Source organism: Protopterus annectens, chromosome 4.part0, assembly GCF_019279795.1.
Source record: "Protopterus annectens isolate FY-2018-M chromosome 4.part0, PAN1.0, whole genome shotgun sequence".
Classification (NCBI taxonomy): Eukaryota; Metazoa; Chordata; order Ceratodontiformes; family Protopteridae; genus Protopterus; species Protopterus annectens.
The window spans coordinates 469,142,111-469,156,514 of NC_056733.1; the positions used below are offsets into that span (position 1 = coordinate 469,142,111).

Genomic DNA, 14,404 nt, shown 5'->3' on the forward strand with positions numbered 1-14,404 from the left:
GGAGGGATAGATTTATCACTCAGAGACTCCCTATGCTGTGGAATAAAATCCCGGTCCATGTGAGGCAGAGCACCTCGCTGACTCTGTTCAAGAGAAATCTAGACCTGTGGATGGGAGATCGTAGGTTTACCCCGGGAATCATATCTGTGTCACTGCTGGACAGAGGCACAACAAACTAATGGGCACAGTATTTTTTCATATAAGGGGTGGCGTAAGCCACAAAAATTTGGGCTAGGCTTATAAATGCCTTAGGGCAGAGAGCCTAGTATAAACCTATGAACCTATGAACCTATTAGTGCCTGTAATTCTGAAACTCTTCGTGCTGATGTTATTGCCAGTAGCAGAGTAGTTTTCCAAGAGATGTATTTTAAGTCTGCTGTGTTGGCTGGCTCAAAAGGAGGTAAAGTTAATTTTTCCAAAACAAAGTTGAGGTCCCAAGTTGGTGTGGGTGCTCTACGGGGCGGTCTTATGTTTTTAGCCCCTCTGAGGTATTGTTTGAGCAAAGGATTAGAAAAAATTGGTGGATCCGTGTTGTAATGAGCAGAGATAGCCGAGGCATGGATCTTAATGGATGAAAAAGAGAGGCCCTTGTCCAGCATCTCAGTTAAGTATTGCAGTATCTGAGGAATGTTTGGGACAAGAGGGTTAAGGTTGTGCGCTTGGTTCCAGGCACAGAATCTCTTCCATTTATCAGAGTATGCTTTCCTGGTGCTAGGCCTTCTGGCCTCCAGAATGACATCCATAACAGCTTTGGAGAGAGCATTGCTTGCTTGACTAAGGAATTTTCCATGCAGCTAGATTTAAGGTCTTTAGCTGGCTGTGAAGTATCTGATTGTTGTGCTGTGTCAGCAGCTGTGGGATTTGAGGCAAAATCCAGGGTGGTTCTTGTGCTAAGTTCTTTAAGGTTGGGTACCAGTGCTGGCGTGGCCAGTCTGGTGCAATCAGGATCATTTTTGGCTCTTCCTGCCTGGCTTTTAGGAGTACCTTTGGAAGGAGAGGTAAAGAAGACATCTGGGCCGTTGTGTTCAAGCTGGCACCCAGGACTATTATCTGCTGTGAGGGCACTAGTTTTGGATTTCTTTTCGTTTACTGTGTACTCCAGGCAACTTGACTGTTTTACGTACGCCAGATGCTTTAGTAGAATGTCCTTGCTCTCTGCTTGAATCAGGCAGTCGTCTAGGTATGGATAAATTTGAATTCCTTTTTGCCTGCAAAATGCAATTACTGGTGCCAGGCACTTTGTGAAGACCCTGGGCGCAGTACATAAGCCAAAGGGCAGTGCAGAGAATTGATAGTGCATTGAACCTGCTAGAAATGTGAGATATCTTCTGCAGTTTTGTCTGATAGGGACATGCAGGTATGCCTCTCTCTCTGTCAAAGTCGCTCCTAAGCTTTCTTATCCAGCATGGGAAGAAGCTGCTGTAGTGTCAACATTCTGAATTTTGGAACATCCAGGTAAGTGTTTAGTGTGGAAAGGTCCAGAATGGGTCTCCAGGCTTTGCCCTTTCTGGGAACCAGAGTCTTGAGTAAAATCCTTGTCCTTGTGGTGGTACCTTTTGAATAGCTCTCATGTCCATGAGTGCTGTAATTTGTTTTTGAGCCTCTGCCCCTTGATTTGGTGGCAGATTTGGCATTCCTTTTAACCTTGGCAAGGTGTGGAAATGGAACCTGTAACCTTGAGATACGATGTTGAGAACCCACTTGTCCTTGGTGATGCAATGCCAGTTGTGATAAAAAAGTGCCAGTTTTCCTCCTAAGGGGGCTGCCAAGAGAGAGCTGTTTGGTAGCTGTATTGGAAAAGTCATTGAGGCTGTTTTTTATAAGGTTGAAGCCTGTCTACCCCTTCTTTCTGGCCTGGTGTGCCCCATTGTCGAGGCCTGTAAGAGCCTTGTGTCTGACCTCTACCTCTTGGATGTCTGTATCTGCCCCTTTGAGGTCTATCTGTGACTGGAAAGGACCAATTCTTTGTAGGCCAATTTCTGCTAAAACGAGGAGGCTTAACCTGTAAGAAATCTTTCACTGTTCGCATAGATTTTGCCTTATCCTTCTTTAATACCTCCTCTGCCTTAACTCCAAACAGCACATCCCGCTGCAAAGGTGCATCCAATAATTTGACCTTAACATGATCTCGTAACGTATGTTCTTTTAACCAAGCATGCCTTCTAATGACAGAGCCTGTAACTACTGCTCTACAGGAGGCCTCTAAGGAATCAAACCCACATTGCAAAGTATGTTTTCCCACTTGTTCAGATGCATGCAATAAATCCTGCATTTCTTTTAAGTTGGGAGGATCTGATTCTGGTAGCATCTTTTGTTTTAACTGAGACATCAAAAATTGCTGATATTTTAGCATGTGAAACTGGCAATTTAAGGCTCTCATTGCTAAAGTTGCATATGTATATACCTTTTTTCCCCGTCTGTCTAATGCTCTGGAAACTCTGTCAGAGGGGACTGGGTTTTTTGCTGATGAGGCCTTAATCCCTTTGGGTCCCTGAGAAATAGATTCAGGGTTGGCAACAGGGCTTTTGTACAGAAATTTGTGAGAGTCAGGGATTCTGTAATATCAGGTTTAACTGGGGCTGGGGGTAAGGAGTCCGGGTTCAAACTGGATTCAGTGTACACATCATCCACAATGTCTAAAACAGGTGGAATAGCAAGGGGTCTGTGTTGGGGCGATAAAAGGAGGTCTCGGAGTCTTTTCTTGGATTCTGAATAATCCTGGCCTTCCCAATGGACATGCTCTCTCATGGTATGTAGGGTCTCCCCAAAGGAGTAATCATCAGGCGGAGAGGCTGATGGAATTGATTCCTCAGCATCAGAATCCTCAAAAGGTGGTAAAGAATATCCTAGGTCCGAGGAAGAGTCAGAGGAAAGGGACACCTGATAAGAAGATTCATAGTCTGCATCCTGCCTGGGCCTTTTATCAGGAGTGGGATGGGACCCCCTGATCAGAGTGATTCAGGTCCTCGGCCATTTTAGCATCTGTTTCTTAGGCATGGAAGCCTGTCCTGGAGAGAGTTGGGTCTGTTTCCTTGCTTTTAAGGGGGGCTTAGATTTAACAGAGGGTTTAATAGTTAACTGGGTAGGTCTGAAAACACCCTCTATAGCTGTGGAATGCTCAGCTACTTCAGTTTCCTCTGTAGGTTTAGGATCGGTACACTGAATGCCTAGTGCGTCCGAAGGCCCAGCCAGCTCCACGTGGGACTCGGAAGCGGTCTGTGGTTCTGTGGAAGCGGTTGTCAGGGGCTGCGTAGGCACTTTGCTAAAATCTGGAGAACCGGCGACCGGCCTAGAAGAGGCCTCTTCGTCCGTTTTGGGCCTCAGATGCCTGTCCTTGTCCTTTTTATTTATTGCGGTCGTCGGAATTTCCGACGGCATGGTATAATTGAATTTTCTACCAAAATAATGTCGGGCAAAATCAAACATTTAATAGTGCGCTTGTTAAACCTAGCACAAAACCGACAACCAGTGACGTCGTGGTCAGGGCCTAGGCATGGAATACAATAAGAGTGGAAATCCTTATGAGGTATTTGCTTCCCACAGGAAATACAGTTATTAACTTTTACTGACATCGGTCTGAGGCAAGAAAAAGCTTCCCCAACGGGGTACTTAGCTTTTTTAGAAGACTTTGATTCTGGATTCGGAATGAAAATCTCAGGAGTCGGCCGACCGGCACTTGCGAACTGCTTCTGCTTCGGGCACCGTGCGGCAAGAAAGACTGAAGAAAATGGCGTCAGCTGCATCTTTTATACCCCTGTCGCACTGATGTCAGGAAGGAGGCAAAAGCAACAGACGCCGGACCAAGACTTTGGAACTCTGGCCGACTGCGGGACCGCCTGACGGCAGGATAACCCAAGTGTGATGACTGCAGCAGTGTAACACGATGAACATTATGGCTAAAACCCTATATTAAGGACACAGAATTCCTTCCCCCAGCTTGCACCTGTCTTAGGGCCAACAGACCCCCCAAAAAAAGGTGGAGACATCTCTCTAATAAACCCCATGTCCTTCACTATTGCCCCATATACAAAACCCATCCTACAGTTCGCCACAGCCGGACTTCTAGTTTCTTTCCTTAAAATGAATAATTGTAAAAACCTCTGTGTGATGGACATTTACATTCCCCCAGGTAACAGCATTCCAGTTTTCGAGGAAATCTTTGCCTGGGTATCTACGAACATAAAAAAATGAGACTAGCATACTGGAAGACATATCAACTGGCTAGACATATCCCCACACCACTCTAACTGCAATATCAGTCTACATAAGTTCACCCAGCTAGTTAACTCCATAACCAGGCCTAATAAAAGTAATACTAATAGCTCAATCCTAGACTGGATTTCAGTGTCCGACACAAATAAGATCATGTCTGCTGGTACACTCTCTAATAGTATAAGTGACCACTTGCTGGCCTTTATACAACATGAATGTACCACAACAATTAAAAACATCAGTACAGGGTTACCAGAGATGAATCCTAGTTCTGCCCTTCTAGCTTTAACCAAAGATTGTTTAGCATCAATTGGGATGCACTAAAATCACTTGCCCTTGATGAGGCAGTTGGGTAACTTCTGTCTTAAATGCTAATTTAATAAAGATGTTATATATGTATATTTTCATATACACACGCACACACACATAGTGGAAGGTTTTCCCCAGCAGGGGACTTATCTGCTTAGCCTTGAAGAATAGCTATCCAAATGACAATTCCACCAGACCCACTGAAGGAGTGCGCTTCAGCAGCAAAAAAGTTCTGAGGTAATTTGCAATCCATCTGTCCTTATATGGAGCTCCCCCCTCAAGCTCGACAGTGGTAGAGCGTGGAAGACTTCCTTAAGCTTTGAAATATCAGGTCCTGTGGATAGGACCCATATAGCTTTGGCTAATGCAACAATGACCTACAGGTGGAAAACCGCAGGATCTGATTTTGCATTAGAAAAAATATATTTTTACATCTGAAGTACTTCGTAAAACATATCAGAATTCTCAAGACCAGGAAACTGGGTAACAGGCATACTGTGGGCTATTATGAAAACATCCTCCAAAGTTGATGAAACTTGAAGGACTGCAACATTGCTGTAAATGACAATACTTCATCTGGGAGACTGGGATTATATTGTGTTCCCAATATAACAAATTTTTTCATTTTAGTTATAATATCAGAAAAAGGTAAGTCTTCTGAAAGTAATCCGAAAGAAACACACTTCAGAATCAATCTTCAGCTTGAGGAGAATTCACTGAAATAAAAATCATCTTCTAGTTCCTGCTCTTCTGACTGAGAATCGATGTCAGAAAGACAGGGATTATTCTTTTCATTTTCTACTTGAATTCAGTGAAAGAGCAAGATTTAAAATATTAAAGGCTTGAAACAAACAAAATAAAGTCTTCCTGCTCCATAGTGAGACAAACAGAAGTTACCACATACCTGACCTTTTAACCTCACGGGCACTTACTTGGAAATCAGCCACACACACACACACACACACACACACACACACACACACACACACACACACACACACACATCTATAGACATCGACATAGATATCGATATAGATATCTAGATATAGATATCAATATAGATATCTAAATATAGATATATATATCTAGATATAGATATATATATATATATATATATAGATAGATATATATATATATATATATATATATATAGATATAGATATATATATATATATATTACATACATACACACAAAACCAGACTTGTACACTAGCTAATGGAGAGCCAACAGCATAATGCAGATTATACTTCTTTGCTTAAGGGAATGCTGCTCAGTCACAGAAACCAGCAAAGGAGTGAAATCTTGGGGTTTCGTACAATAAGGGTTACTATATTAAAATGGTAGTACTTTCTGTAGGCTCCCTTTCCATAATTTTTTAAACATGGCCCTGCCCAGCAGAACACATAGAATCTTGCTACTTCATTCTCCAAAGTAAACTTGTGAATTCTAGGGTTTAACAAATACGTACATACTATGCTCTTCCATAATCCTTCCTTCATTTTGGATACAACAGCCACTTACCGCACTTCCAGAAACGTCCATTCCAAATTTCTTTTTTCCAATGATTTTTACAGCTACTTTTTTGCACGTTGACTTTTCAAAGGCTAGTTTTACTTCTCCACAAGCGCCACTTAAAAAAAGAAAAAGAAAAAAATCTTTTAATAAAAACAGTCCAATGACACTAGAGATCTGAATGGCCCCCACAGATGTTTATGATATGTTTACATGAACAAAACTTAAAAGTATAATATTTGATACATAACCTATTATCGTGAATTCAGTCTGTGTTTACTTGCATCATACAATCATCTAGCTAAGCAACATTCTACAACTAGCAGTACTCTAACAAAGGAACTTATCTTGATAAACTGTAGTGTGTATCTATAAAGTATTACGCAAACCAAATATTGTGCATGAACATCTAACAAAATTAATCCCTTCGTTCAAGACAATCAGAATTTATATGGAATTTCAAAGTTGCTCTCTATTACATTTTACACCAACAAAAGTTTCTTCTGTGAACAAAACATAAGCACGTACACTCAAGTATGATTGTGGTGCTTGCCAGTCAAGCAGCTTTTAACATTTATTTAGTTAAAGGTAGCAAATCCATCGTCAAAATTCTGCCATGTCTCCACCAATAGATCAGTGCATACCCTTTTGATAAGAATGTGTTTTCTCTGACTTGGAGACTTCTGGTTGTAAAGGAAAGAGACACATTTAAGAAGACAACAGAAAAGCTTAGGCATACAGTTACATGAAGGAAATAAAACAAGAAATGTGATGCATGGGAAAGAGCACTGACACTACAGAAGAAGAGCTATATAAAAGATACCTACGAGCTTTCATATCACTAACAATAAATCATAACATCTAAGTTTCCCCACCTTCTGTTTTGCTGACAATTATCAACTGTCTTACTCTTTTCTAACAAGGTCCAAAACTGGTCTCACTCCTACTTTTGACTGTACCTTATTGTATGTGCACAAGGCATGCACATCCAAATGGCGTACAGTTATTTTCTTCAAGCCGCTCAGGACCCTCACAACAAGGTACTTTACCATAAGATACATTTCTAAATATTGTCAAATTATCCTAATAAATCCAGTATAACTCATCGATCAATTCAGGAAGCAAATAAAATGTAACATGCAACCCCCCCCCCTAAGAGAAGGGAATGAGACCAGATGTAATGTTAAGTGACCTTTCCTTGAATACCTACTGTAATAGCAAGCAATTTCTTTTGTTTTTTGTTTTTTTAATCTGTTAACCAGGTAAGCCCACAGTATGTACAAACAGTTCCTTAATGTTTTACAGCACAATCTTTCATTAATCTTTCTCTTCCCCTTAATTGTTGGGTCAAAGAACAAAAGGCGCCCTTTCAGTTTAAACTGCACTCTGCAGAGCTGCAAGAAGGTTTTTTGGTGCTTTCATTTCATATGTTAAAAATGTCAGCTTTAAGTAATTGTTGTAACTGTTGTTTTGATTGATTAGCAATTATCTTGCTAGCTTCTGTGCTTTCTATAAATGTACTGAAATATGACGGTTCCATTGAAATACATCTGATTGCTAGGTCAATTAATGTTTTATAATGGTCTAAGGGTACTGGCTACTTGAGATGACCACTGCAATAAGTTCTATTATTCATTATGTTTTTCACGAATACATTGTTTTTTATTAGCCAATTATTGTGTTTAGTTATATAATGACAGTAACCAGGTTTTCTAAAGGCCACATTGTTAGTCTGTTATTAGATAGTTAATATTGTACATAGATTACTTCCTGTCTCTATTTAAAATATTTCAAATGCTGCATCAGATGTTGAGCACTGAGCTAATATGTTTTTCCACACTGAGAAGAATGTACTGACCTTTGTACCTCCCATAATAGAATAAGTAACAACTGCAAGAAAAGCCCAATCAAGCTAGAGTCTTCACTATGCAACACCTTAAACCTCCTGTTGTGGAGGCTCATGGGATAAATGCAAATGGCCTTTTAAGGACATATCTGTGTTTCACCTACATGGCATCTGAATGCCCATCACTTGATAATTTTTAAGTCTGTATAGGTACAGTACCAAACACACACGTGCACATGCGCACACACACGCACAAACACTTGCTGTAGACAAGCATGCTTTGGCCTCTGTTTTTAACCTTGTCAGTACAGCAAAACTAGACCGTTTGGTACATTTCAGAAATACAAAACTTAATGTGAACAAACATTAGTGTGCCTCCAAACTATTCAAAATAACATACAAGTCAAGGGGTAAAAAGATCACACAGACAAATCATTTGGTAAAAAAAAACACAAAAAAGGACCCAGTCAAGCCACAATTTTCACTATATGTTACCATAAACATGGTTTGCCTAGTAATGCATCTATGTCTTGGCTGAAAAAGGCCCTCAGACTAGTCCACCTATCTAATATCTAAACAAAAAATAATTTTGAATACAGAGGAGAGAAATGTCTTCTTGGAAGTCTTATGTGAAGGACACTATTTTAAGAAGGCCTTATCTAATCTATTTACTGTTATATAAGCAGTAAGGTTGGAACACAAAGAGAAGCTGCAGAAACAAGCACATTGATAAATGAATAAGCTTATATCAGCTTGTAACAGGTTAATGCTGCATTTTCCACTATCAACGGCGCAGGGTTCAAAGGCTTTTACTTGACAGAACTCTCAGAATGCATGTCCACGGCAGGTAAGACAAAAGCCTTGAATAGCATCCTACCATAACCAAGAATGATGCCACAATATGAACAAAAACTGAATTATACAATGACCCCCCATTAAATATTCAAAAACATGCACGCTGATTGGTCAGCGTGCACGTTGTAAATCAGAGTTATAGTAATGGAAAAAGGTCTGGTCGCCCGGATTTTTTCCATTACTATAACTTTTTTTTTACAGCAACGGAGAATGCAAGATCTCCGTTGCTTCACACTGTCTTGCTATGATAAATGAGTTTATCATAGCGAGACAGCTTTAAAAAAGCAACGGAGATTCTCCGTTGCTTTTTTTTAAAGCTGTCTCACTATGTTAAACTCATTTAACATAGCGAAACAGTTTTAAAAAAGCAACGAAGATCTTGCTTTCTCCGTTGCTTTTGCCCACAGTTCTGATGTACTGCGTAGGCATGCGTATGCACAGTACATCAGAACTGCTGCAGAATACCAGACAGCTGCGGAAGGGCAGCAAGGAGGCATTATACAATGCCATTATTTAAGAAAAGTAATTATTTTTTTTCTTAATGTTATTGTATAATAGCAATAACCCACTTCTGGCTGTGGGTAATGCTGGATTTACCCACGGTTGGCTTTGTTTGGCCACTCGGGCTTCGCCCTTGTGACCAAACCACACCAACCATGGGTAAATCCAGCATTACCCACACCCAGGCGTGGGTTATTGCTATATTCAACAACTGTTAAAACTAAATCCTGCAGCTGGCCACAGTGTAAAAAATCAAAACTGAAACAGCACCTTCAAATCAATATTAATTTTATTAAGCGCTTTTGTCTGGGTAGTACCAGGACTTCTTCAGAATAACCATTAAAACACCTAACTCAAATTTTTAAATCCCACTAATCCATCACGACTAATTAAAAATCCACGGATTTAAAGAAATAGCCAAATCTTTTAGAGCCATTCTCGGTGAATACACTCAATATGCCAAACACATTAAACAGAATAAAAGAGTCACTAATTCTTACAGCATTCCTACCACGTACTAGTAATATAAAAATTACAAATTCATATGCAATACATTAGAATATTACAATAACATAACTTTAAAAATCCACAAAGTGTTTCATAAAAAAATCATATTCTACACAATTCTAACGTAAAGTAGCGGCTCTATGTTTAAGGATAGGTCCCAAATTAACATGATCATTAAACCTAGGAGCAACTGTAGCATTACGTTTTAATTGCCAATAAAATTCCCCTCACTGCTATTTTGTTTTCTGTTTCCCCCCTCAAGTCACGTTTAATCATTTCCACAATCCCAAAGATGAATTTATTACACGAAGAACAAACAAGTGTATGCTTATATAGAGCATTATTAGTATTTTTATGCTGAATACCGTATAAATGCTCATATATATGTTTCCACAGGGCTCTCTCCATTTTACCCACATAAAAGAAATTACACACTTGACACGTTACTATGTATACTAAGCCCATACTACTACAGTCTCCTGTTTCCAATCTAATACATTGGGGTGGATTACCCACCCAACATTCATTTGCTACTTTAATTTATTCGTGCCTTTCCTGTTTCCAAAACTCGGGATAGGGTGTTCCAAAAGGTATTTTAAGTTAAAGTCAGTCTTTTATGTAAACTGTGGACCACCCCCCAAAATAGAAATAAGATCTGAATTTGAATGGAACACAACCCAGTTCTTAAGTAATATATTTTTCACTTCCTTACTCAAACAACTGTAGTACAAAACCATAGCATGAGCATCAATGAATTATGGGTTATCGTTACTATTAACTTGCAGCAAAGGGAGATCTAATCCCAGCAATGGTTTGTGTCTTATACCCCAGTTGGCAATAACATCTGCAGCACACGTGTTTTACCAAATCCAGAGGATAACCTCTCTCCCTGAACATGTTACATAGAGTAGATATTTCTATCTTAAAATCCTGTGCAGTTGAACACATCCTTGATGTCCTAATCATCTGCTCTTTCACCAAGTTTCTCTAATATACAGGGGATGATTACTTGAATAATCAAGATACGTACTTGAAAAAGTTGGTTTTCTACACAATCTAGAACAAAATTATTTTCTTCATGATTTTTATATAAAGTTATATCTAGATAATCAAGCCTATCTCTAGAAAGATAAGTGAACTTAAAATACAGACACACATTTAAATATTCAAAAAAATTCCATAAATTCTACTTCAGTATTTTTCCATAGAATAAACAAGTCATCTAGATATCATAAATAAGTATACCACGAGTTCTCAAATCTCAATCTGAATTCAACAACTGGCTTGGCTTCTGGTGTCATCCAAAAACGCACCAATATATAACTGTCTGGGAGTAGATGGTAGAAAGTCAAAACTGCATGGTCGGGGATGGTCTACACCTTTCCCCTCATCGCTTTCATATATTAGCTAAATCCCTATCCACCTTCATAGTGCCCTTTTTAGGCAAAGTCAGAATCTAAACAACATTCAAATAACCTAAAGGTACTGATAACAAAAAAAGCTCCTCTCCCTACAAGCACTCCTAATTTTGGAAACTATCAATATATGTACAGTCACAGAGACCTGGTGCAAGACCAATGAAGAACACTCCAACAGTGTAGGGTTTCAGTGTGTACAACATGTTCAGGCCTACCACATCAGACAAAGGCACTAAAAGCAGTGGTGTCTCCGTAATCTTAAAACGAAACAAAAAAAAAAAAAAACCACACACTACCTTCATACTCATCAGACATGACAATGATAAGGAACTCCTTCAATTCCAACTTATTACCAACAAAGCCCCCTTATTACATTGTAGCTACCTACAGGCCCCTCCATGTCCCCCTCAGCCCACACCACCAACCTAGCTAGGATGGAGTCCCCGTGGACTAAGCCAATCATCATTTTCCTGGGAGACTTCAATTATCCCACCATCAACTGAGGGATTTATACATACTCATACTTGTTTCGCACCTCTATCAGGACTGATAAAATCCTGGATTTGGCCCTTACCATGATAGGGCAGCTTTGCTCCCCACCAACTGTAACTTCCTCCCAGGTCACAGTCACCATAAGACTGAAGCCGGAAACTATTTAAAATACTTTTGATGAGAAGAAAATGTTATATTTCTTTTTTGGGTTAGGGAAATTTTTTTAAATGTCGTTTCTGGAGAAAGTTACTTTTTTTTCCAAACACCTTTATCACTTGTCACATAGGCAAATTTACATTTACATAAACATAATCAAACTATATTAACATAAACATTATACTTCACATATATTGCTATATATACACAAACCACCATGAACACAAATTATGACCAGTGCAAAATTGAACTGTTTTATTATAAAATCAAAAACACTCCGACCACATCGGCTTAGACAAGACTTTACAGAGTAATGACCAATATACAAAACACACCTTTTACACATTTCAAAAAATTTTATCAAGCAATTAAATAAATAAATTGATCAAGACAGACCCAATATTCCAACCCCTTCACAAAAAAACACTTCCAATTAACTTCCCTATTAAGGGTACAGGGTGTCATTTTATAGTGAGGAGTTTTGATAATATTAATGGTATTAGTTTTCAGGCAGAAGGGTTATATAGTTGTGAGACAGAGGGGGTTATATATGGGCTTAAATGCCTATATGGGGAAACAAAAAGAAGTTTCTCAATTAGACTTAAAGAACATGTTAGGGATAAGAGTAGTGACTATACGTGTTGTGGTAATGATCCAAAAGGACTGCAAGCTGCAGTTTTAAATCATATTAATAGTGAGGAAATGTCTATACAGGAATATAAAAATAAATTGCATAAAATTGCATAGAAAGGAAACTATTTTGATTTTAAAGTTTAACACGTTCTTCCCTATAGGGAAGTTAATTGGAACTGTATTTATGAAGGGGTTGGAATACTGGATCTGTCTTAATTGATTGATTTAATTGTTTGATTAAATTTTTTGAACTGCATAAAAAGTGTCTTTTTTATAGTGTTCATTACTCTCTAAAGGCTTGTATAAACCGAGGTGCTAGGAGTGTTTTTGGTTTTATAACAAAACAGTTCAGTTTTGCACTGGCCATTACCTCTGTTCGTGGTGGTTCGTATATTCTACTCATGTTTGTGGTAATACATATTACTATACGGTATATCATATAACCTAAGCAACATTATGTAAATTATTCCATTCCTGCCTTTAAGCAAGAAAAATCTTTAATAGACCATCATTTACTAAGACAAACATTTACATAAATAAAAGCAAACCACATGACACAATCCTAGTTGCAAGCATTTTACATCACAAACTATGCTGATACACTGCCAGCTGCAAACATTATACATCACTTATAATCTACCCAATCTTTCTCATAGTTCATTTAAGCCTGCCACCTTGTAAATCTCATTTTACCTTGTATGTATTCTTCCCACAATTCACATTTTTTCATATGCAGTTTGCTCCCATCCTTTTCTAAAGATCTCAATTCCAGTTGTTTTATCTCTGTTACCATGTTCACTCCTTCCAGTATAGCTGGCTTATATTTTGATTTCCATTTTCTACTAATTGCTTTTTTGACAGCCACCATTATTAGACACAGCACGGCCTTACCATATCTAGGGAACTCCAATTCTGTATCATAGCTCAGAAAAATCATCTCCCTCTTCATACCAATCCACCCACCCTGCATCTCAGTGTATCCCACAGGGAATCCTTAAAGTCCACCAATTCACCGCAGTCCCAGAAAATATTTTCCCAATTACCTTTTTCTTCCCCCCTCACACCTGCAACATGTGCTGTCTGACTGACGAAAATTTTTCTGGAGTCTATTTGGAGTATACATTTATCGATGTAAACACTTCCAGACAAAAATCCTAAATCTTCTAGATTTTGTTGCATATTTGGCAGAAACTGAAATAATGTCCCCTGCGCGTAAGGAGTTGCACGGCAAAAGGAAATATCAAATGAAAGAAATAAGCCAGCAACTGGTGGACAATTCAATATGGTAGTTTATTAATAAGCTACCAGAAATGCATGAAAACTCACAAACATACCGGTTTCGGCCCAAATTCAATATGGCCTTCTTCAGTGTATAGATGTAGAGTCCATTATGCAGTTCTTTTAAATACACATCAGAAAAAGCTGATTGGTTAAATATAAAATACCAAGCTCATTAATATTAATCAGTGATGCAAACATACATACGAAATCAGATACACAAATATTAAGTATATGTCAATCAAATATTGCATATCAAAATATCATATCAAAATTGAATGTGTTAGATATGTAATGTATGTAATATAATATAATATAATGTGTTAGACCAGATATATTTATAGATATTCATTCAAACCTGGACTAAATAGTGCACCAAGTTTGGTGATCCATTTCTTTTCTTTCATATCAAGTTTTCTATGCCAGCCACATTTATTGGTTCTATCACCAATAATTTTATCAATAACTGTAAAATGAAATTTGGCCTTATTATGTACAAGTGTGTGTTTGTATAATGCGTTGGATGATTTTTTACATCTAATGTCACTCAAATGTTCGGACACCCTTAGTTTAACTGATCGAGAGGTTTGCCCAACATAAAATGAGTGACAGGTACAGCTTTATATAGATGGCCCAATCAGTATTACAATTGGCAAAGAATTGAATATCAAAGACTTTGCTACT

At 38.5% G+C, this 14,404-nt stretch overlaps 1 protein-coding gene across 1 annotated transcript in view; it reads right to left on the reverse strand.

Annotated features, from left to right (window-relative positions):
• CHEK2 (checkpoint kinase 2) overlaps nucleotides 1–14,404 on the reverse strand; it is a 1,207,489-nt gene that overhangs the window by 768,449 nt on the left and 424,636 nt on the right. The window contains exon 6 of the mRNA XM_044068390.1: nucleotides 6,044–6,152. Coding sequence (XP_043924325.1) covers nucleotides 6,044–6,152 — 109 coding nt within the window. The remainder of the gene's footprint in view (nucleotides 1–6,043; nucleotides 6,153–14,404) is intronic.